This window comes from Xenopus laevis, chromosome 4L (assembly GCF_017654675.1).
Source record: "Xenopus laevis strain J_2021 chromosome 4L, Xenopus_laevis_v10.1, whole genome shotgun sequence".
Taxonomy (NCBI): Eukaryota; Metazoa; Chordata; class Amphibia; order Anura; family Pipidae; genus Xenopus; species Xenopus laevis.
Genome location: NC_054377.1, coordinates 153255191 through 153280747, shown reverse-complemented (window position 1 = coordinate 153280747; position 25557 = coordinate 153255191). Strand labels below are relative to the sequence as shown.

Sequence of the window (25557 nt, the reverse complement as noted above, 5' to 3'; positions counted from 1 at the left end):
ACCTGTGCCAGCACCTATCATATTGCCTCCATTTGTACCTATACCAATGTCAATCCCTCAGATTGCCCCCAGGCCCCAATCTGTACCTGTGCCAGCATAAACCAAAACATCCATCATATTTTTACCCCCAATCTGTCCATCATATTGCCCCAATTTGTATCTGTTCCAGCAGTAGCCAAAAATCCATCATATTTCCCTCAAACATGTGTGTACCTGTGCCAGCAGCCCCATATTGCCCCATGTACCTGAGCCAGGAGCAGCCAATCCCTTATATTGCCCCCAATCTGTACCTGTGCCAACATCAGACAAAAATACCCACTATTGCCTCCATATATGTACTTGTGCCAGCAACAGCCAAATATCCATCATATCATCTGTTTACCTGTAGTAAACCTGTAGTAGCAGCCAAGATATTGCCCACAAATATGTACCTGTGCCAGCAGCTGCCACATTATGTCTGGAACAGGGGGTTTATAAAGTTGAAAAACTATTAAAGGCCAAGCAAATCAGGGTTTAAAAAAGAAAGAAAGGAAATTCCCCTTAAAAGTGTGCCCCCCCCCTATGATTGTGCCCTAGGTGGGCTCCTACTCTGCCTAATATGTACTCTCAGTCTAATATGTACTACATACAGTGACACAGTGCTGGGGCCCCATTAGCATTTTGTATAAAGTGTGAACAGGTGAACAATGTGGCAGTTTCAGTCTGGGTCTCAGGTAGAACAGTACAGGGGCTTTAGGATATAAACAATAGAGGGGTCTCAGGTAGAACAGTACAGGGGCTTTAGGATATAAACAATAGAGGGGTCTCAGGTAGAAAAGTACAGGGGCTTTAGGATATAAACAATAGAGGGGTCTCAGGTAGAACAGTACAGGGGCTTTAGGATAGAAACAATAGAGGGGTCTCAGGTAGAAAAGTACAGGGGCTTTAGGATAGAAACAATAGAGGGGTCTCAGGTAGAACAGTACAGGGGCTTTAGGATAGAAACAATAGAGGGGTCTCAGGTAGAAAAGTACAGGGGCTTTAGATAGAAACAATAGAGGGGTCTCAGGTAGAACAGTACAGGGGCTTTAGGATAGAAACAATAGAGGGGTCTCAGGTAGAACAGTACAGGGGCTTTAGGATAGAAACAATAGAGGGGTCTCAGGTAGAACAGTACAGGGGCTTTAGGATAGAAACAATAGAGGGGTCTCAGGTAGAACAGTACAGGGGCTTTAGGATAGAAACAATAGAGGGTCTCAGGTAGAACAGTACAGGGGCTTTAGGATAGAAACAATAGAGGGGTCTCAGGTAGAACAGTACAGGGGCTTTAGGATAGAAACAATAGAGGGTCTCAGGTAGAACAGTACAGGGGCTTTAGGATAGAAACAATAGAGGGGTCTCAGGTAGATCAGTACAGGGGCTTTAGGATAGAAACAATAGAGGGGTCTCAGGTAGAACAGTACAGGGCTTTAGGATAGAAACAATAGAGGGGTCTCAGTAGAAAAGTACAGGGGCTTTAGGATATAAACAATAGAGGGTCTCAGGTAGAACAGTACAGGGGCTTTAGGATAGAAACAATAGAGGGGTCTCAGGTAGAACAGTACAGGGGCTTTAGGATAGAAACAATAGAGGGGTCTCAGGTAGAACAGTACAGGGGCTTTAGGATAGAAACAATAGAGGGGTCTCAGGTAGAACAGTACAGGGGCTTAGATAGGAAACAATAGAGGGTCTCAGGTAGAACAGTAGGGGCTTTAGGATAGAAACAATAGAGGGGTCTCAGGTAGAACAGTACAGGGGCTTTAGGATAGAAACAATAGAGGGGTCTCAGGTAGAACAGTACAGGGGCTTTAGGATAGAAACAATAGAGGGGTCTCAGGTAGAACAGTACAGGGGCTTTAGGATAGAAACAATAGAGGGGTCTCAGGTAGATCAGTACAGGGGCTTTAGGATAGAAACAATAGAGGGGTCTCAGGTAGAACAGTACAGGGGCTTTAGGATAGAAACAATAGAGGGGTCTCAGGTAGAACAGTACAGGGGCTTTAGGATAGAAACAATAGAGGGGTCTCAGGTAGAACAGTACAGGGGCTTTAGGATAGAACAATAGAGGGGTCTCAGGTAGAACAGTACAGGGGCTTTAGGATAGAAACAATAGAGGGGTCTCAAGGTAGAACAGTACAGGGGCTTTAGGATAGAAACAATAGAGGGGTCTCAGGTAGAACAGTACAGGGGCTTTAGGATAGAAACAATAGAGGGGTCTCAGGTAGAACAGTACAGGGGCTTTAGGATAGAAACAATAGAGGGGTCTCAGGTAGAACAGTACAGGGGCTTTAGGATAGAAACAATAGAGGGGTCTCAGGTAGACAGTACAGGGGCTTTTAGGATAGAAACAATAGAGGGGTCTCAGTAGAACAGTACAGGGGGCTTTAGGATAGAAACAATAGAGGGGTCTCAGGTAGAACAGTACAGGGGGCTTTAAGGATAGAAACAATAGAGGGGTCTCAGTAGAACAGTACAGGGGCTTTAGGATAGAAACAATAGAGGGGTCTCAGGTAGAACAGTACAGGGGCTTTAGGATAGAAACAATAGAGGGGTCTCAGGTAGAACAGTACAGGGCTTTAGGATAGAAACAATAGAGGGTCTCAGGTAGAACAGTACAGGGGCTTTAGGAGGGGTAGATACAGGGGCTTTAGGATAGAAACAATAGAAGGGGTCTCAGGTAGAACAGTACAGGGGCTTTAGGATAGAAAATAGAGGGGTTCAGGTAGAACAGTAAGGGGCTTTAGGATAGAAACAATAGAGGGGTCTCAGGTAGAACAGTACAGGGCTTTAGGATAGAAACAATAGAAGGGTCTCAGGTAGAACAGTACAGGGGCTTTAGGAATAGAAACAATAGAGGGGTCTCAGGTAGAACAGTACAGGGGCTTTAGGATAGAAACAATAGAGGGGTCTCAGGTAGAACAGTACAGGGGCTTTAGGATAGAAACAATAGAGGGGTCTCAGGTAGAACAGTACAGGGGCTTTAGGATAGAAACAATAGAGGGGTCTCAGGTAGAACAGTACAGGGGCTTTAGGATAGAAACAATAGAGGGGTCTCAGGTAGAACAGTACAGGGGCTTTAGGATAGAAACAATAGAGGGGTCTCAGGTAGATCAAGTACAGGGGCTTTAGGAATAGAAACAATAGAGGGGTCTCAGGTAGAACAGTACAGGGGCTTTAGGATAGAAACAATAGAGGGGTCTCAGGTAGAACAGTACAGGGCTTTAGGATAGAAACAATAGAGGGGTCTCAGGTAGAACAGGTACAGGGGCTTTAGGATAGAAACAATAGAGGGGTCTCAGGTAGAACAGTAACAGGGGCTTTAGGATAGAAAACAATAGAGGGGTCTCAGGTAGAACAGTACAGGGGCTTTAGGATAGAACAATAGAGGGGTCTCAGGTAGACAGTACAGGGGCTTTAGGATAGAAACAATAGAGTACAGGGGCTTTAGGATATAAACAATAGAGGGGTCTCAGGTAGAACAGTACAGGGGCTTTAGGATAGAAACAATAGAGGGGTCTCAGGTAGAACAGTACAGGGGCTTTAGGATATAAACAATAGAGGGGTCACAGGTAGAACAGTACAGGGACTTTAGGATATAAACAATAGAGGGGTCTCAGGTAGAACAGTACAGGGGCTTTAGGATAGAAACAATAGAGGGGTCACAGGTGTGAACAATACAGGGGATTAGTCTGAATTTGAGGATTAGACAATACAGGGGTCAATTAATCTCTGTAGTGATTCCTATTAAAGGTTACATATGGTAATCAGACACAGCATGTGGGGGGCCACAGAACATGCGGCCCTCGGGCCGCCAGTTGGACAGCCATGTTCTAGGCGTTTAAATACAGTGACACTTTAAAGGGGAAGCTACCTAAAATAACTTACACCCAATATGGGAATTAGCCACCCATTTAGATTGTAAGCTCTATGGGGCAGTTTTGGATATGAAGCTTGTAATCGTTAATGTTACTGTACTTTGAATTTCTTATTGTATTGACCAGTTTCTTGTATGAATATTGTTGTGCTGTACAGTAGTACTAAGTACCACTATATAAACAACTCTGGGAAATAGCAGAGGGGGAACGAGGCTTCACTGATATGTCACAGAATACACAGAATACCCCACACCCAGCTAGTCCCCCAATCTGAGCCGTCTGTCAGGGGATTGTGGGAGTTGTAGTCTTATCAGCCGCTAGCAGACCCCAGTGTGTTTGGACGGTGGCCCAGATGATGCTGCTGCACCTGTATATACAGTATCCCCAAGAGCTGCCCCTCCCCCTCCAATAATAAAGTGTTTGGCCGAGATACAGATAAAACTCATCAAATATTTAGCGGCTGAAGGAACCTGCCGGGCGGGAGATGCGCCAAGAGCCGGGGAGACGTCAGACTGAAATATCCCCTTTACTCACAAGGAGAAACCAATGATACGACTCACTTATTATTCAACCTCATTTCTATAGCACCGACATATTTCCCAGCGCTGTACAGAGATTATACAACATTCTCATCAATCCCTGCCCCAGTGAGTTTACAATCTAAGGTCCCTATCACATTCCCATCAGTCCCTGCCCCAGTGAGCTTACAATCTAAGGTCCCTATCACATTCCCATCAGTCCCTGCCCCAGTGAGCTTACAATCTAAGGTCACTATCACATTCTCATCAATCCCTGCACCAGTGAGCTTACAATAAGGTCCCTATCACATTCCCATCAGTCCCTGCCCCAGTGAGTTTACAATCTACTTGTCCCTATCACATTCCCATCAGCCCCTGTCCCAGTGAGCTCACAATCTAAGGTCCCTATCACATTCCATTAGCCCCTGCCCCAGTGAGCTTACAATCTAAGGTTCCTATCAAATTTCCATCCATCCCTGTCCCAGTGAGCTTACAAACTACTTGTCCCTATCACATTCCCATCAGCCCCTGCCCCAGTGAGCTTACAATCTAAGGTCCCTTTCACATTCCCATCAGTCAGTGTCCCAGTGAGCTTACAATCTAAGGTCCCTATCACATTTCCAACAGCCCCTGCCCCAGTGAGTTTACAATATAAGGTCCCTATCACATTCCTATTAGTCCCTGCCCCAGTGAGCTTACAATCTACTTGTCCCTATCACATTCCCCTCAGTCCCTACCCCAGTGAGCTTACAATCTAAAGTACCTATCACATTTCCATCCATCCCTGTCCCAGTGAGCTTACAATCTACTTGTCCCTATGACATTCCCATCAGTCACTGCCCCAGTGAGCTTACAATCTAAGGTACCCATCACATTTCCATCAGCCCCTGCACCAGTGAGTTTACAATCTAAGGTCCCTAACACATTCCCAGTGAGTTTACAATGTAAGACCCCCTATCACATTCCCATCAGTCATTGCCCCAGTGAGCTTACAATCTAAGGTACCTATCACATTTCCATCAGCCCCTGCACCAGTGAGTTTACAATCTAAGGTACCTATCACATTTCTATCAGCCCCTGCCCCAGTAAGTTTACAATTTAAGGTCCCTAACACATTCCCATCAATCCCAGTGAGCTTACAATCTAAAGGTGGCCATAGATGCAAAGATCCGCTCGTTTGGCGACTTTGCCAAACGAGCGGATCTTTCCCCTATATGCCATTAACGAGCATGGCTATATCGGGGGTAATGTGATTGTTCGGCCGAACGATCAGATTATGATGTGCAATGGGCTCCGGCGGGATCGGTCGGGTCAAAATCAAACCTGTCCCATCGACCAAACGACCGATCTCCGCCGGATGAAAAATGTCGGCACTTGCCACACACGATCCGAAAATCGTACGAATCCTCGATTCGTACGATCGGATCTGTGTGTCTATGGCCACCTTAAGACCCCTTTCACATTCTTATCAGTCGGCTGCCCCAGTGAGTTTACAATTTAAGTCCCCTATGACATTCACATCAATCCCTGCCCCAGTGAGCTTACAATCTAAGGTCCCTGTGACACACACAAGGTTATTAGGAGCCAATAACTCTGCCTGTATATATTTGGGGTGTGGGAGGGAACCCACTTACTCCAGCACCACTGTCCCAGTCACATTTCCCACACTGGGCTTTATGCAGCGAGAGCCCAAATGTAACACTATTTGTGGGAGTAGTAGATACACTTCCTCACAGCAGGTAGAGCTCGGGTTGCACAAAGGGCTGAGGTTTTACTTCATTTGAAAGAACATCGGATGCATCATGTGATTCCCTGACCAAATGGAAACCTCAGATGCCACAGTAGGGGCCACACACAGGGGCAAATAACAGCCCAGCAGCACTTTATTCCTGCACCCACACTTGGGCCCCTCATAGGATCCTTCTCACTTGTACCCCGAGTCTTTGTACCTGTGAATTCCTCAACCAGAGAACTGCCCCACTCACACTAAACTGCCCCACTCAATAGCCCCCACAATGAACCTTGTGCTCCCATAGCAGCTCTAACCCTAATCTGCAATAATGGTTACAGTCTGGGGGCTCCCCACCCCAACATCTCCCCCCTTTAATTAATTTAATGAACCCCCACCCACTCTTGGACACCCCCTGCTGATTGTGCCGCTAGGGGGCACCGCTGCTCTTCAGTCATGTGAATGTAAGCTCTGCAGGCTAATCAACATGGCTGCCCCTTGTCTGCAGGGAGAAATCTATCCCATAATAATTAACGATCATTGAGAAGGGGGGGGGGGAGGTTTAGCGCAGGGGGGGCAGGATTCGTTTATTTATCACAGAGGCAATAAAATCAGATATGATAGAGACAAACACAAGGGGGTCAAGGAAAAACCTCCCAACAAAGTGTTTATTTCAGTGGACATGGGGGGGGGCTACATTCTCATCTGACCCCACCCAAGGTCTCCAAGGCGCCCCCCCCTCTGCAAATATCATTATGTTCCAATAGAAACAAACAGTACTGGGGGCAGGATCTGGTCTGAATGAGATTCAGGGGTTAATCTGGAAAACTTCCCCTTTAATTTCTTATTTCAGGGGCGGGGCTTTATAATAAAGCAGCAGACTGGGCATTAAAGAGACGTATGATCACTACACGCATGTAACGTGTCCCACCTGCTGCTTTGGGCTCATTATTCTCTGCTGCGGAGCTGCCATAGAGCCGTCACTGATCTCTGCTTCTGCCCCAGCTTTTCCCACTGGGATGTTAACTACTCGCAGCACAATCCCCGAGATCCCCCCGTAACCAAATAATAAATCGGAAGGTAATTTAGAGCATCGCTATGGCAACCAAAGGACAAGCTCAAATAAAGCTCAGCTGTTAAAGTAGCAGTTTGGGTGTAAGAATTTATCGAAAAACGCAAATCATCATGTGACTCATTAACGCTCCCACGAATAACGAGGGAAGCCACACTAATTAATATAATGCACAAAGGGATAGATTGTAAGCTCTGTGTCTCTTTCCAGTTAAACCACACACACACACAGATCCTGCCCCACCGGCTGCAGCTGAAAAGCTAAAGGGACAACAATTTGTAGCAATAAAACATTAATTAACTCTAATATTAAAGGGAAACCAAAGTCTCCCCGATGTGCACAAGTTAACCCTTAAACTGACTCGCAGAGCTGGAATTGGTTGCCCCGTTATGGATATATCCTGCACTTACCCTTTACTTGCCCTTTATTTGCCCCTACAGAGGGAGAGAGTGGGGGCACTTTATGCCCCCCCAGTCCCAGGTGAATCAGTGTCCCCCCAGGTTGTACTTGGATTGGACCCCGGACATCACATGACAAAGAGAAATGGATCCTGCGACAGTCGCATTACTGCACCAATTAACCCTTCCAGGGAGGGACTCCGAATAGAAACTCCGGATCCAGTAACATAGGAAGAAATCACACGAGGCCCCTCCAGCTGCCGGTGCTTCTCCCTCCCAAACAGCAGAGATGGATCGGTGACCCCGAGTCTCACGCTTTGTACCACGCCACGGCACCTGACGGCATTCAAGTGTAATTAGTGGCAATTAAACACCCATAGGGGATAGTTCATCTCAGTCCTTATAAAGCCAACACGGGGTAACCAATCACTGCAGCCGGAGATTAAAGGGGGTTCATTAGTATGTTATAGAATGGACAATGCTAAGCAACTTTTCAATTGGTCTTCATTTTTTATAGTTTTTTTTTTGTCTGCCTTCTTTTCTCCAGCTTTCAAATGGAGGTCACTGACCCCATCTAAAGTACAAATACTCTGTAAGGCTACAAATGTATTGTTGTTGTTACTTTTTATTCCTCACCTTTCTATTCAGGCCTCTCCTATTCATATTCCAGTCTCTTATTCAAATCAGTGCATGGTTGCTAGGGGAATTTGGACCCTAGCAACCAGATGGCTGAAATTGCAAACTGGAGAGCTGCTGAATAAAAAGGTAAATAAGTCAAAAACCACAAATAATAAAAACCAATTACAAATTGTCTCAGAATATCCCTCTCTACATCATACTAACAGTTAATTTAAAGGAGAACAACCTTTTTAATGGAGAGTCGCAGTTGGACAGCACTGCACTGGTTTAGTGACGTGCCAAATAAAATCGAATCCATAGAAGGGGAATTAAACCCACTAACTGGATCAGTGCATAGAAGCTGCTCCCCCACAACCTCCCGAAATAAAAATATATAAATATACATCACTAGGGAAGGAACAAACCAACAGATGAATGAGCAGTATATGGGGGGGGGGGCTGCGGCACATTCCAATTATTGAGCTTTGGCCTTTGCCACTGACTAATGAGAGGGGCCGGGGAGCAGCGCACAAGTCAATACATCTCAATGTCACAAGTAATCCGGGCCCTGTGTCTCCCACCCACTCAATAAGGACACGTGCTGCTCAGCGCCATGTTCATATGAGACGCAAGATTAAAGGGGAAGTTACCCAATAATAGCAGCAAATCTCTAGGACTGAAGGGTCAGCATTTAATAGGAAACATTCACTGGGCCTTTACCCACGAGGAAACTTCGGGCGATTCCGGAAAACGAAGTGCCGTGCCATCCCGCTGGCTATTTATTATTATAGCCGGTGGGAAGGTAGTCGCGGGGCGACTAATCTCCCACAATTTGCCTGTTTGCCTTACCCTTAAAGTCAAAAGGCGGCCATAGGGGGCAGGGCTGAATCCTAAGAATAAACATAATTGCCCCAGCCAATCAGGATTCAGCCCCACTGCCCACCATAAACTCCCGACACAACAGGGGCAGGAACTCAGGACTTACAGGGGCTTCGGGACGGTGCGTAGAATAGGAAAAAGGACAGGGAAGTTTATTAAAAAAGTGTTTAAAAGTAATTTAAATATACAGTAATACACACGAGCCATGAATATCCTGTAAATTATATCCTTATCAATGGAGCTTAGTGATGTCATTTCTGTCACATGACTCACTGAAACTTGTGTCTTATAATAAAGTACCCCCTGCTGCAAAATATAAGGATATTAGAAGTCACCGCGGCATTCCATGTCCTGTATAGAAACATCTCATGTGACTTCTCTGTAATTTACAATATCCTTATATTTCACAAGAGGGGGTACTTTATTCACTATATAATCTACTGTTTAGATTTGTGAAAGATTCGACTGAATACCGAACCGAATCCTAATTTGCATAAACAAATTAGGGGTGGGAAGGGGAAAACATTTTTACTTCCTTGTTGTGTGACAAAAAGTTGTGCGATTTTCCTCCCCGCCCCTAATTTGCATATTCGGTTCGACTACGAATCCTGCTGAAAAAGGCCGAATCCTGAACCGGATCCTGGATTCAGCGCATCCCTAGTTTAGATAACTGAGCTGCTGTTTAATTATAAGGGCAGCCTTTCAATTGAAATAGGGATAAATGGCACAGGATACATACAATAGATAAGCTCTGTAGAATACAATGGGTTTTGTTTTACAAAGGAATCTAAACCTATTATATGTTACAGTGTATCTGCTGTGTAACCTGTGCCCTTTAACCTTTTTAAGATTGAATGGCAACCCAGCAGGAACAGTCCCCTAAATTTGTTCATAGTCTGTACAGAGAGATCCCATAAAACTATGGCAGCATAGGTATTCCCTGTACTAAGCACAATTCAGCAGGAACAGTCCCTAAGTTTGCTCATAGTCTGTACAGAGAGATCCCATAAAACTATGGCAGCATAGGTATTCCCTGTACTAAGCACAATTCAGCAGGAACAGTCCCTAAGTTTGCTCATAGTCTGTACAGAGAGATCCCATAAAACTATGGCAGCAAAGGTATTCCCCTGTACTAAGCACAATTCAGCAGGAACAGTCCCTAAGTTTGCTCATAGTCTGTACAGAGAGATCCCATAAAACTATGGCACATAGGTATTCCCTGTACTAAGCACAATTCAGCAGGAACAGTGCCCTAAGTTTGCTCATAGTCTGTACAGAGAGATCCCATAAAACTATGGTACATAGGTATTCCCTGTACTAAGCACAATTCAGCAGGAACAGTCCCCTAAGTTTGCTCATAGTCTGTACAGAGAGATCCCATAAAACTATTAGTGGATAAATCAGTTTAGACATGAAAAAGCTAAAATACAAGGCGTTGAAGTGATAGCTCATGGGACTACACAAGCCAATCAGATAAGAGAAAAAGAAAGTCAGAAGTCGCTAGTAAAACATCTTGTGTAGACAAAAAAGAAGATCTCCCAAACGGGTCATAATTTTGGGGTACAGTACCACACAACACCACTTTCAGCCAATAACCAGTGTTTCCCATAGAGAAGCAATAGAACAGCGCCACCATCAGACCTGTGCTAGTCCCAGAAACGGATCTGGAAGAAACAATGGAGATACAATGTGGTGGAAGCCATGGAGTGTGCAAAGCGCTGGACTCAGTAGACCATAAAGGGGAGGGACCACACACCTGGCTTGGGTTCCCAAGTGGTGATGTCATGAAATTAACCCCCTGGGTGCCAGAGTGCAGCACAAAGCGTTGGCACAGAGTCGACATTCAACTTGGAACCCTCTTGCTTTTACCCTCCACTGAGTGGCATCAGCTAATGGGCACCACGTGATTAACAGCCCATTCATATTTGGGGAAAAAGCACAAAGCTACAGTCACCCCCACGCTGCCAATCTTTAGTCAATGGCACAGAATTAGATGCCAGTCTGTAACACGCCGGGAGCCACGTAAACCTTTAATATCTGATGCCAGTGACTCCCGACATCTCTATAAAGTGCAACAGGGGCGGAAATTCTGTTTTTATTACTCAATGAATCCAGCAAGGAGCAGAGGAACCTCCATGGCAACTCCCACAGTATTAGTATTAGTTCATAGCCGACTGTATCCATAAATAATGTGTAAGTGCATCGTCCCTACTTACAGATCTCACAGTAACGTCTCCCATGGGAGCCCCTACTATACCACCCAACACTAGCGGCACAAGGACTCTCAGCACCCAAATATGGGCGGGACTTGCAAATTCACTGCCAATACTCTGCGGAGGGTGGGGAGCGAGGGTATTAGTAGCAAGGATATTGCTCTTGTGTAACTGTAACAAGACATTCACATGGGGCAGGACCACTGGACGGGACACAAGTCTCCCCTGGGGGGTTTCTGGCACCCACCCTACACCCGGACCTAATGGCTCACAGAGTAGTCAAGTCCTTGAGTTAATCAGGTAGATCTGCAGCCATAACTGCACTCTCAGTTGGCACAACCCATGAGAGCTTAGCCAATAAATGAAGGGTAGAAATGTGATGTCACCATAAAGGAAGTGACATCAAAGAGCAGTCACGGAGATGGAAAAGATGATTTCAGAAATGGAATCAAAACAATCCACTAGACCTGCTCCACGTGCTTGTCCAGTCCCAACACAGCGGGTACCCTACGGGCACAGCAGGAAATATTAAGGGCCCTTTGTGCATGAGATACATCAGTAGGAGCTGCCATATTATTTACAAATACCCCACCCCCGTAGAACAGCATCATCTACTGACCAATATACAATAGATAGCCAGCGCAATATGTCACCTCCTCCCATATGTATAAATACAAATATACAGAGAAGGAATGTTCTGGGCACACAATAAGCTATACCCTCATACTGTACTGTCTAAGGGAATCAATATGGCACCTCCTCCTCCCATATGTATAAATACAAATATACAGAGAAGGAATGTTCTGGGCACACAATAAGCTATACCCTCATACTGTACTGTCTAAGGGAATCAATATGGCACCTCCTCCTCCCATATGTATAAATACAAATATACAGAGAAGGAATGTTCTGGGCACACAATAAGCTATACCCTCATACTGTACTGTCTAAGGGAATCAATATGGCACCTCCTCCTCCCATATGTATAAATACAAATATACAGAGAGGGAATGTTCTGGGCACACAATAAGCTATACCCTCATACTGTACTGTCTAAGGGAATCAATATGGCACCTCCTCCTCCCATATGTATAAATACAAATATACAGAGAAGGAATGTTCTGGGCACACAATAAGCTATACCCTCATACTGTACTGTCTAAGGGAATCAATATGGCACCTCCTCCTCCCCATATGTATAAATACAAATATACAGAGAAGGAATGTTTCTGGGCACACAATAAGCTATACCCTCATACTGTAACTGTCTAAGGGAATCAATATGGCACCTCCTCCTCCCATATGTATAAATACAAATATACAGAGAAGGTATGTTCTGGGCACACAATAAGCTATACCCTCATACTGTACTGTCTAAGGGAATCAATATGGCACCTCCCTCCTCCCATATGTATAAATACAAATATACAGAGAAGGAATGTTCTGGGCACACAATAAGCTATACCCTCATACTGTACTGTCTAAGGGAATCAATATGGCACCTCCTCCTCCCATATGTATAAATACAAATATACAGAGAAGGAATGTTCTGGGCACACAATAAGCTATACCCTCATACTGTACTGTCTAAGGGAATCAATATGGCACCTCCTGCCCACAAGACAGTGATGAATGACAGAAATAGTTGAATAAAACAGAATTGATATAAATGTTCCCTGTAAGGCCTAGTGATGTTGGTGCATCAGCCACAGTTTACTACATTGGTGCAAACCCACTGCACCACAATGATAAATTAGCAGACGTGTTGGAATCTCCCCCAGGCAGTGACACCCTATATATGAATGAGCCCATTGGGTGCCAATTGCGTGAGGAGGAGACTGGGCTACAGTTTTATATGATGGGGCACCGGCAGCCACGTAAGAGGGTCACTAACCTTTGCCAAACTAAAACTCCCAGCATGCACTTGCTTTCAATGGCTTGCAGGGAATGCTGGGAAATGCAGTTTAACAACTTTTAGCACAACCTATTTCTCATTAGTATCAGATGGATTAGTATGTGATGAGTTTAAGGCTTGAGGGACTTACCTGCAACTCACACCAGGCCACCTCCACCCACGTCTCCGTGTCCAAACCCTTATAGACCGTCTTAAAGGAGCCTCTTCCTATTTCAATATCAAACTTCAGAAACCTTCCATCGGGAGAGGTAGAGACGGCCTTGATATCGGCCTCCTCCTCATTCTCCTCTTCCTCCTCTTTTCTGCACTTAGGGACATCTTGTGGGGTTTCCGCTTTCTCTTCGGGTTCCCCGGGTTGATCCGGTTCTGTTTCTGCGTCGCCCCCTTTAGAAGAAGAACCTTTCGATTCGGAGACTTCATTGTCCACTCCCGGGTCGCTGACCCCCTGAGACCTCTTGGCAATGGCTCTCCGTGCCCTGGAGATGGGGATGAGCTTGTTGTGGGGCCCAGATAATGATAAATCCAACACGGGGGGCTCCTCTTGGTCAGAGTCCAGGACAATCCTCCTGAGGAACCTCAACTTGACTCTGTGACAGACGTCGGCAGCCGGAGGAGCAGAGACGTTGCAGTTCAGCATTGCAGTCGCCCCTCCTTTATCTCTGGCCTCAGTGTTAATGGGGGGCTCAGGCTGGTTACTGGGGGGGCCCAGACATGACGCGGCACCTGCTCTGGTTTCCATCAGATCCTACTGGGGGGCAGATCCATCCAATGGCCCCCGGATGCTGGAGTCATGGTCCTTCCAGGGAACTCAATAGATCCACACGCGGGGGGGGGGGGCAGTGACGCATGAATTGTAGGTCCCCCCACTCTTGACCCACTCGGGATTCCCTGCGAGAAGCAAAGACACAGTTACAGACCCCCCTGGTGTGGGTGTCAGTGGGTGTCAGTGGGGGGGGTCAGGTGATTTATGAATGAGATTGTGACAATGTGCAGCTGGGGGGGTGGATCAGTTTAACCCCTGCACTGTCAGGAGTGGGAAGAAGTGGGGGAGGAGCCCTGGGCCTGTGTCATATGATAATACTAATAATAATACTAATAATACTAATAGTAATAATGTCTGAGCAGAAGCCCATTCTCTGGCACCTGATTAACCCTGGCTGAGCCCCGTGTCCCAGGCCCATTAACCCCGTGTGTCTGGCGTCGGTGTGAGGCGGGAGGGGTCGGGGAGCGGCCGAGACTCACCGTTATGTGAATTGAATGTGCGGCGCCTCCTCCTCCCGCGCAGTCTCCGCTCTTCTTCTTCTTCTTCTCCTGGAACATCCGCGCTCCCCGCCCCTCCCCCGGGCATTTAACTCACCGGCTCAATCACCAGCGTGTGGGCGGGGCCCTGCACTAGAATGAAAAGGGCCACGCCCAGCCACGCCCTGTTAACCCCGACCTGCCTGTCCTGCTCTACGTATTAACCCCCGCGTGTCCGGCCAACAGTAACCCTCTTGTATATTAACCCTGAGTCTGCTGCCAGCACTAATCACCTCCCATTAACCCTAGTGTGCCCTCCATGTACCAACTCACACCCCAATTCATCTCTTCTCTGCAACAGGCCCATAAATATTAACCCCTACCTGCATTAAAGGGCTGGTTCACCTTTGAAGTACCTTTTATTATGTTATAGAATTGCCAATTCTAATCAGCTTTTCAATTGGTTTTCATTACTTATTTTTTATAGTTTTATAGTTATTTGCCTTTTTCTTCTTAATCTTTTCAGCTTTCAAATAGGGCTCACTGACCCAAACTGAGCACAAATACTCTGTAAGGCTACAAATGTATTGTTATTGCTACTTTTTATTCATCTTTCTATTCAGGCCTCTCCTATTCATATTCCAGTCTCTTATTCAAATCAGTGCATGGTTGCTAGGGGAATTTGGACCCTAGCAACCCGATTGCTCAAAATGCAAACTGGAGAGCTGCTTAATAAAAAGCTAAATAAATCAAAAACCAGAAATAATAAAAAATTAAAACCAATTGCAAATTGTCTCAGAATATCCCTCTCTATGTCATACTAACAGTTGGTTTTCATTTTTTATTATTTGTGGTTTTTGACTTATTTAGATTTTTATTCAGCAGCTCTCCAGTTTGCAATTTCAGCCATCTGGTTGTTAGGGACCAAATTCCCCTAGTAACCATGCATTGATGTGAATAAGAGACTGGAATATGAATAGGAGAGGCCTGAATAGAAAGATGAGTAATAAAAAGTAACAATAACAATACATTTGTAGCCTTACAGAGCATTTGTTTTTAGATGGGGTCAGTGACCCCTATTTAAAAGTTGGAAAGAGTCCAAAGTAGAAGGAAAATACTTAAAAAAAACTATAACAGATAAATAATGAAGACCAATTGAAAAGCTGCTTAGAATTAAGAATTCTGTAACCGTACTAAAAGTTAAATGAAAGGTGAAAACCCCTTTAAAGGGGAACTACTCCTAAGAACTGTTTTTGCCTAAAGAAAGAAAATGTGATTTAAAAGCAACTTTACCACAATTTTCTTTGCTGGCAATCATGTCTCTGACACCTGCCTCCACTACCCCAACTGCAGTTTTGTCTCACTTACTTCTCAATCCCCTGCCTGCTTTAACCCTTAATACCTGTCTGAATGAACTTGCTGCTATTATGCCCTTATATAATTACACCTGTAGGTCCACTCTACCCCTTCTTGCATTAACTCCTGCATCTAATGATTGTATTCCTCCCTAACATTAACCCCTGCCTAATGTATTAGATCTGCTTGCTTTAACCCATGTGTCCCTTTTTCACAAGGACAGGCCCTGTTCCAAGCTCTCATTGGGTGGAAATATGCCCCTGTCAGTGTCCCAGTTGCCCCCAAAATGTTGCAAAAGAAAGGGGGAGACACATTAGGATTTGGGCTGAAAAACTCCAGTTCCAGCCAAATGAATGGGAGGCAGCTTTCCCATTAGATAATAAGCCCCATGAGTCGTAAACCTAAAGTGTTAATGGGAAAGTAAAATAGAGTTTTGGGAAAGACTGGGGGACCAGTTAGGAAGGGGGAGCATTAAATAGAGTGCAGAACTGTGGGTGAGTTTGGGGGTGCAACTGGAATATAATGATACATTAATAAAGTGCCCTTGAAAAGTATTTTGGAAGTGTTAGGTCTCTGGGAAAAGGGATATAAAAGAGAAGAAAGGGTATAGATGAGAGAAATCAGTTGTGGGTGTGGTTTAAGGGGAACAACATTAAAGGAGTGGCCTATAAAATGTGAGTCTGTGACTCGGGCTGTGGGAGGGGCTAGAACACTGATGTCAGCCTACATGATGCTAAATCCTTGGTAGAGACTCATCACTAGCAATATTCTTACTTATATTAGAGTTCTGTAAATATGGTGATTGCAAAATCTTTTCTATTTGCATATTTATTGGCCTCCATGCATATGAATGAGCCGTGCGCAAGGTAAGTGCCAGGAATTGGTATTTGAAAAAATTATGAACCAGATTATGGTTCCACATATCCATCCAATAAGAATGGACCTTCTATTATTTAAAGTTGTTGTTCTTCTATGGTATGATGTAGAGAGGGATATTCTGAGACAATTTGCAATTGGTTTTCATTTTTTATTATTTCTGATTTTTGACTTATTTAAGTTTTTGTTCAGTAGCTCTCCAGTTTGCAATTTCAGCCATCTGGTTGCTAGGGTCCAAATTACCCTAGCAACCATGCATTGATTTGAATAAGAGAATGGAATGTCAATAGGAGAGGCCTGAATAGATGGGATCAGTGGAAAGTAGCTTTAAAATATAAATAATGAAGACCAATTGAAAGGTTGCTTAGAATTAGCCATTCTATAATACAAACTAAAATTTAACTTAAAGGGATACTGTCATGGGAAAACGTTTTTTTTTTCAAAACACATCAGCAGAATTCTGCACTGAAATCCATTTTTCAAAAGAGCAAACAGATTTTTTTATTTTTAATTTTGAAATCTGAAATGGGGCTAGACATATTGTCAGTTTTCCAGCTGCCCCCAGTCATGTGACTTGTGCTCTGATAAACTTCAGTCTCTCTTTACTGCTGTACTGCAAGTTGGAGTGATATCACCCCCTCCCTTTCCCCCCAGCAGCCTAACAACAGAACAAAGGGAAGGTAACCAGATAGCAGCTCCCTAACACAAGATAACAGCTGCCTGGTAGATCTAAGAACAACACTCAATAGTAAAATCCAGGTCCCACTGAGACACTTTCAGTTACATTAAGTAGGTAGTTCCATCCTAAAGTGCAGGCACAAGTCATATGACTTGGGGCAGCTGGGAAACTAACAATATGTCTAGCCCCATGTCAGATTTCTAAATTAAATATAAAAAAATCTGTTTGCTCTTTTTAGAAATGGATTTCAGTGCAGAATTCTGCTGGAGCAGCACTATTAACTGATTCATTTTAAAGGAGAACCACCCCTTTAAGGTACCAGGACAACATTTTGACCCCAATGAGGTTTCAACTTGCCCCGTGGCTAATACGGCAGCACCGAGACACGTGGAAGAAAAAGGGAGAATATTGAAAAAGGAAGAAAATGGCAGAAGGGCAAATCTCATGGAGAATGAAGTTAACAACGAGGAGTGTCAGCAGCATGGGGCAAAGGAAGATGAAGGAGAAGGAAAAGGGCCCCATGGGTCCCCATCTCCTCCTGATCCTCCACCCCTTACTGTTTGGGGCACTTCCCTTTCCTTTCTCTATTCCACTGTCCCCTACAATCATCTTTCCCCCAACCCTATTGGGGTTTATCAAGGCTCTGGCCTCACTCACACTCACACTCAAATACACAATATCCATAGGAAGCCTAATGGAAATGACAGGCCAATCCCCCCGCAGCTCAGATTCCTCCGACATATTTAACTCTTTATTTCTGGCCTGAGGCTTCTTGGTGTCACTGAGGGCAAGTTAACCCTGCGTGATTGGGATGTAAAGCTCTCACAATAGACTTCAGCCAATCAGTGGCCGTTCAGTGGCGCATAATGGGCACCGTTTATCCATCAAGCCCTGAGACAGAATTGGCATTTAGTCAATATCTCATAGGAAGGAGGAGAGACACAATGTAAATCTAATGAGGGGTCTTTGGGGGGGGGGTCGGACAGTTTGTGAGCAGAAGGCAACATTGCACAAAGGAGAGATTGGAAAGTGATGCCAGAGATTTATTCAGCTCCACCCCCAGGGACCCCTCACACAGACACAGGGGTCGCTGAGTGACATTTTCACTTTCACCACAAGGGCCCCGGGGTATTTACACAGGGGGGAGATCTGCTGGTGTTTGTCCCACGGGGCCACATGGAGCAAATAGAATCGGAGAAAATCCAATTGCAGAAATAGGCCGTCAATACAGCGCTGGATCCTCATGGGAGGGGACTCCTGGCTGCACAATTATTCCCTTTATTTGCCCTTTATTTGCTCAGAGAAATTGACTTTTTCCTTGTCACGTGGGAAGGAGAAATGGTTTCGCTAATAACAATGTTGTGTGTTTGTAAAGGGAATATGTGAGCAGGCGAAATACTGCAGTTCTAATTTATTGCACTCGATGAATTAACCCTTTAGGGTATGCCCCACCATCACATACAGAGGGGTCTTGTAGTTGCACAATTAGAAGATAATAAACTGGAAATCACCAATAACAATTACCACACAGTCATCAGCTTTAAAACAGAACCAGGCTTTCCAGGCAATGAGACAGGGCCATTAGATTGTAAACTCACTGGGACAGGGACTGATGAAAATGTAATAGGAAGATTAGATTGTAAGATCATTCAGGCAGGGACTGATGGGAATGTGATAGGGATTTTACATTGTAAGCTCACTGGGGCAGGGACTGATGGGAATGTGATAGGGATCTTAGATTGTAAGCTCACTGGGGCAAGGACTGATGAGAATGTGATGGAAACATTCGACTGTAAGCTCACTGGGGCAGGGGCTAAAGGGAACCTGATAGGGATTTAGATTATAATCTCCCCTAGGCTGATGGAAAAGTCATACGGACCATAGATTGTAAGCGCACTGGGGCAGGGACTGATGGAAAACTGAGAAGGACTTTAGATTGTAAGCTCACCTATGCTGATGGAAATGTCATAGCAGCATCGGACTGGGGGGCCTGGGGCCCATGGGGGGGGTCGGAGGGCTCCCCTCCGACCCAACCATGCTGCACCGGGGCTACAAGTTTGTGCGCATGCACCGGCGCGCAATGTTATTCTGGCATTACCAATGCTTTGTATCGCAGATGTGGGTGCAGATCTAGGTTGGCGCGGCCCACTAGAGCCAGGGGCCCACCGGGTTTTTTCCCCTCCGGCCCAGTCTGACCCTGTGTGATAGGGACCTTAGATTGTGAGCTCAGTGGGGCAGGGACTGATGGGAATGTGATAGGGACCTTAGATTGTGAGCTCAGTGGGGCAGGGACTGATGGGAATGTGATAGGGACCTTAGATTGTGAGCTCAGTGGGGCAGGGACTGATGGGAATGTGATAGGGACCTTAGATTGTAAACTCAGTGGGGCAGGGACTGATGGGAATGTGATAGGGACCTTAGATTGTGAGCTCAGTGGGGCAGGGAATGATGGGAATGTGATAGGGACCTTAGATTGTGAGCTCAGTGGGGCAGGGACTGATGGGAATGTGATAGGGACCTTAGATTGTGAGCTCAGTGGGGCAGGGACTGATGGAAATGTGATAGGGACCTTAGATTGTGAGCTCAGTGGGGCAGGGACTGAAGGGAATGTGATAGGGACCTTAGACTGTGAGCTCAGTGGGGCAGGGACTGATGGGAATGTGATAGGGACCTTAGACTGTGAGCTCAGTGGGGCAGGGACTGATGGGAATGTGATAGGGACCTTAGATTGTAAGATCATTGGGGCAGGGACTGATGGGAACATTTGTAGCCTTACAGAGCATTTGTTTTTTAGATGGGGTCAATTGCAGATTGACTCAGAATATCCCTCTCTACATCATACTAACAGTTAATTTAAAGGTGAACAGCCCCTTTCAGTCAAACTATTTCTCAACAAGACACATATTTAACCATCTGTCTCAGACAACATGTCTCTGAGGCCCCTGTTACTCACCTGCTGATGCACCAACAGCCACAGCTTGACTTGCGATTGGGGGAGGGAGCGCAGTTGGGGAGCAACGTTGGAGGGCAGGTGGGGATTGGGTCTGGGTTTTTTCTAGGTGTCCCATCAGCGCAGTCCAACCCTGGATGTAATGGGAGTGGGGGAAGCCAATAAAGAGCAACCTCCCAGCAAGCTCATAATCTTATGTTCTTGGGCATCTTTTTTATATTCAGTGATATCTGGGCAATTTCATATCATCTTGGCCATTAGTTCAATCACTAGCATGAATAATAACGGGGATAATGGTCACCCCTGACAAGTCCCTCTACCAATCTTAATGCCTGAGCAGTCCCACCAGCTAATGTGATATAAGCAGTATGATCAGCAAATAAAACTCTCGGTACATTGAGAAACATACCATCAATATTATATCTGGGTGACACAAACAGTAAGTATATTGCTGGGGCACAGTATTGAATGATTTGTGTATGACAATGGGGGGGGGGTAGGAAACATTTGCATCTAAAATAATGTCAATTGTTCTGCTTGTGGAGTCAGTAGTTTGTTGGTCAGGGACAAAGACACATTCATCTGGTTGTACAAGACGGGGAAGATATTTTTTGGCTGAAATCTTACAAAAATAGCAGAATATCGACACTGAGAAGTATTGGCTGATACTGTTGTATATTCATATGGAGTTAATTTGGTTTTGGGATAAGAGAGAGACATTGTCTGACAGTATCTGGAAGTAAAAGTCCTTACAGAATGTCACTAAACAATTAAACGAGGGGACATAATATCTTTATAATACACAAAAGCCATGAATATCTTGTAAATTCAATCCTTATAAACGGTGAGTAGTGATGTCATCAGTTATAAACGGTGAGTTCTGATGTCATCAGTTATAAACGGTGAGTTCTGATGTCATTTCTATCACATGACTCACTGAAACTTGTGTATTATAATAAATAAAGTACCCCTGTTGCAAAATATAAGGATATTAGAAGTTACCTCGGAGTTCCACGACCTGTATAAAAACACTCGGCCTTCGGCCTCGTACTTTTATATGGTCATGAAACTCCTCAGTAACTTATAATATCCTTATATTTTACAAGAGGGGGTGCTTTATTCACTATATATCCCACAACTGCTCTCTGGGCTCCACACTGAGACGTATACAGGCTGCTGTCACTGGCACTTCTGCTGCTATAGCTGAGGGACTTCAGAGGGTACGATCTGTGTTAGACTTAAAAGAGGTTGTTCACCTTTAAATTAACTGTTAGTATAATGTAGAGAGGGATATTCTGAGACAATTTGCAATCGGTTTTCATTTTTTATTATTTGTGTTTTTTGTTATTTCGCAGCAGCAGTTCTCCAGTTTGCAATTTCAGCAATCTAGTTGCTAGGATCCAAATTCCCCTAGCAACCATGCATTGATGTGAATAAGAGACTGGAATATGAATAGGAGAGGACTGAATAGAAAGATGAGGAATAAAAGTAACAATAACAATACATTCGTAGCCTTACAGAACATTTGTTTTTTAGATGGGGGTCAGAAGGAGAAGGCAAATAATGAAACAAATAATTAAAAAATAATTTAGACCAATTGAAAACAGTCTATAACACTAAGGGGCAGATTTACCAATGGTTAAATTTCGAAGTTGAAAATACTTCGAAATTCGACCATCAAATTGAATTACATTGACTTTGAATATCGAAGTCGAAGTTTTTTTTTCATTGAATTTGGCAATTGGCGGTCAAAGTAAAATCGTTCGATCAAACGATTAAATCAGCGATTTCAGCGATCGATCGAACGATTTTTCTTCGACTTCCAAAAACTTAGAAAACTGCTCTAGAAGGTCCCCATAGGCTAACATAGCACTTCGGCAGGTTTAATTTGGCAAAGTATTGAAGTCGAATTTTTTTAAAGGGACAGTACTTCGATTATCGAATGATCGAACATTCGAAGTATTTTACTTCGCATCGAATTCGAAGACGTAGTAGCCTATTCAATGGTCGAAGTATCCAAAAAATTACTTTGAAATTCGACGTTTTTTACTTTGAAAATTCCCTCAAATTCACTTCGACCCTTGATAAATCTGCTCCTAAAACTTGTGTTATAGGTAATAGCAGTGATGGGGTGATATCCCTTATGTTGATGAAGCTGTGTAGCAAATAAACCGTCAGGTTTGCCCTTTAATTTAAAGAGTTTTTGTTTGGACCATGTAAGAGTTCTGTCCTCAGCCCCTGTAGTTTATATCAGGATTCCATTACTTCTCATTTGTTTATCAGTCGTCTCTCACATTTCACTTTTCACTTGTAGGAGAAACTGTTTTTTTTGTTTTTACAGTGTCGCCCCAGTGGGGCAGGTGGGAACTGCTGAGTAACTTGCACTAATAATAATAATCATAATAATGATGATGATATTGGTGATACAAACAAATTTACTAAGCGCCGAAGCGCCGAACATTTGGCATTTTCGTTACTGCGCAAATTCACTAACGAACGCTGGCGTAGTTTCGCTAGTGTTACTTCGCACCCTTACATAGTAACATAGTAACATAGTAACATAGTAACATAGTAAGTAAGGTTGAAAAAAGACACATGTCCATCGAGTTCAACCTTTTTTTTTTGTTTATTAACTACCTATCTGCCAGTTGATCCAGAGGAAGGCAAAAAACCCATCTGAAGCCTCTCCAATTTGCCTTAGAGGGGGAAAAAATCGGACCAGTCCCTGGATCAACTTGGACTATGAGCTATTTCCCATAACCCTGTATTCCCTCACTTGCTAAACACCATCCAACCCCTTCTTGTACCTATCTAATGTATCAGCCTGTACCCCTGATTCACTTCCCAGCTCTCCCTGTAACACCCCTTTCCCTCCTCTAATCTCATTGGCTCCCTCCTGTCTGCTGGGAGGAGCTACTGGTGAATAAAGCATCCGACCCTTCCTTGTACCTATCTAATGTATCAGCCTGTACCACTGATTCAGGGAGACAATTCCACATCTTCACAGCTCTCACTGTAACAAACCCCTTCCCAATATTTAGGCGGAACCTCTTTTCTTCTAATCGGAATGGGAGACCTTGTGTCAGCTGGAAAGACCTACTGGTAAATAAATCATTAGAGAGATTATTATATGATCCCCTTATATATTTATACATAGTTATCATATCACCCCTTAAGCGCCTCTTCTCCAGAGTGAACATCCCCAATTTGGCCAGTCTTTCCTCATAGCTAAGATTTTCCCTTTACCAGCTTAGTTGCCCTTCTCTGTCCCCTCTCTAATACAATAATGTCCTGTTTGAGTGATGGAGACCAAAACTGTAGGGCATATTCTAGATGGGGCCTTACCAGTGCTCTATACAGTGGGACCCCCTCCTCCCGTGACTCTCTGCCCCATTTAATACAAGTCAAGACCTTATTTGCCCTTGATGCTGCTGACTGGCATTACTTGCTACAGACAAGTTTATTATCTACAAGGACTCCAAGCTCCGTCTCCATTATGGATTTGCCTAGTGCAGTCCCATTAAGGGTATAAGTGGATATTGTTACATCCCAGGTGCAGGACTTTACATTTATCAACATTGAATCTCATTTGCCACTTAGCTGCCCAGATTGCCAGTTAGTCAAGATCCTGTTGCAAGTGCCACATCCTGGATGGAATTAATTGGGCTGATAGTTTTGTCTCATCTGCAAACACTGATACATTACTTACAACACCCTCCCCTAAGTCATTAATGAACAAGTTAAATAAAAGTGGCCCCAATACTGAGCCCTGAGGGACCCCACTAAGAACCTTACTCCAAGTAGCAAATGTCCCATTAACAACCACCCTCTGTACCCGATCCTGTAGCCAGTTTCCTATCCATGTGCAAACGACTTCATTAAGCCCAACAGACCTTAGTTTAGAAAGCAGTCGTTTGTGGGGCACAGTATCAAACGCTTTGGCAAAATCCAAATAGATCACATCTACTGCCCCCCCACTATCCAGAATCTTACTTACCTCATCATAAAATGCAATCAAATTCGTCTGACATGACCTATCCTTCATAAAGCCATGCTGATTGCTGCTCATAATGCCATTCATTAGGACAACATTTTGTATGTGATCCCTTAACAAGCCTTCAAATAATTTGCCCACCACAGATGTCAGACTTACTGGCCTATAATTGCCAGGCTGAGATCGTAATCCCTTTTTAAATATTGGAATAACATCAGCTTTTCTCCAATCCATAGGCACCATACCAGATGACAGTGAATCTGAGAAAATCAGAAATAGGGGCTGGTCTAAAACTGAACTAAGCTCTCTTAGAACCCGGGGGTGTATGCCATCAGGCCCTGGAGCCTTGTTTACATTAATTTGTATTAAAGCCTGGCGAAGTTTCGCTAGCGACGTAACCACGCAAATTCACTAACTTGCGCAGTGTACTGAACGCTACCTTTTACGCCAGACTTCCTTCGCCACCTCGGACCTGGCGAAGCGCAATAGAGTAGATAGGGATTGCTTCAAAAAAAGTCAAACATTTTTCTAAGTCCCAAAAAACGCTGGCGTGTTTTCTACATTATGGGTGATAGGCTGAAAAAGATCGCAAATTTTTTTGGGGCTCCCCTCCTTCCCTCCTACATTTCCTGACTCATGGCAACTTACCTAGACAGTGGGCACATGTGTAGGGCAAAATAACATTTTTATTTGATGTTTTGAAGCTTTTCTAGGCATTTGTAGTGCTGATACGTATTCCTCCATTGAAATTTGAATTTGGCGCCGTATGCAAATTAGACTTCGCTAGCGTAACTTCGCTTTACTTAGCGAAGCAATGCTAGCGCAACTTCGCAATCTTACGCTACCCCTGAGCGCAATTTCGGATTTTAGTGAATTTGTGAAGCGCTGGCGAAACTACGCCTGGCGAAGTGCGGCGAAGTGCGGCGAAGTTACGCCTGGCGCAACTACGAATCTTAGTGAATTTGCCCCTATATAAGGTTTCCTGTTCTTTATATTTGATTCTCTTGTTCAGAATTTCTTCTGTGAGTGTGACTGCCATCTGCTGGACACTAGTGCTAATTACATCACTTATTCTGAGTGTAAAGCCTCAGCTGTGTGTGTTGTAGCGCCTCCTGTGGCTGCAGGAAGATCTGCAGGTCCTGCTCAGACTTTAGGGAAAAGCAACACTGGAAATTGCATTTGGTTTTTGCCATAAACTGTGACAATGAGCCCCAAATCACCCCAATAA

At 44.4% G+C, this 25557-nt stretch overlaps 1 protein-coding gene across 10 annotated transcripts in view; it reads right to left on the bottom strand.

Annotated features, from left to right (window-relative positions):
* Nucleotides 1-14638, bottom strand: part of LOC108704008 (serine/threonine-protein kinase WNK2) — a 62959-nt gene extending 48321 nt beyond the window's left edge. For 6 of the 10 annotated variants that reach the window (XM_041590997.1, XM_041590999.1, XM_041591001.1 and 3 more), the window contains exons 1-2: nt 14478-14637; nt 13366-14123 (exon numbers count right to left, since the gene is read on the bottom strand). In XM_041590997.1, coding sequence (XP_041446931.1) covers nt 13366-13974 — 609 coding nt within the window. In that variant the 5' untranslated portion in view covers nt 13975-14123; nt 14478-14637. Of the gene's footprint in view, nt 1-13365; nt 14124-14477 lie in introns of all 10 variants that reach the window. The other 4 variants (XM_041590994.1, XM_041590996.1, XM_041590995.1 and 1 more) reach the window with 1 other exon arrangement.
* Between the last annotated feature and the right edge of the window lie 10919 nt (nt 14639-25557).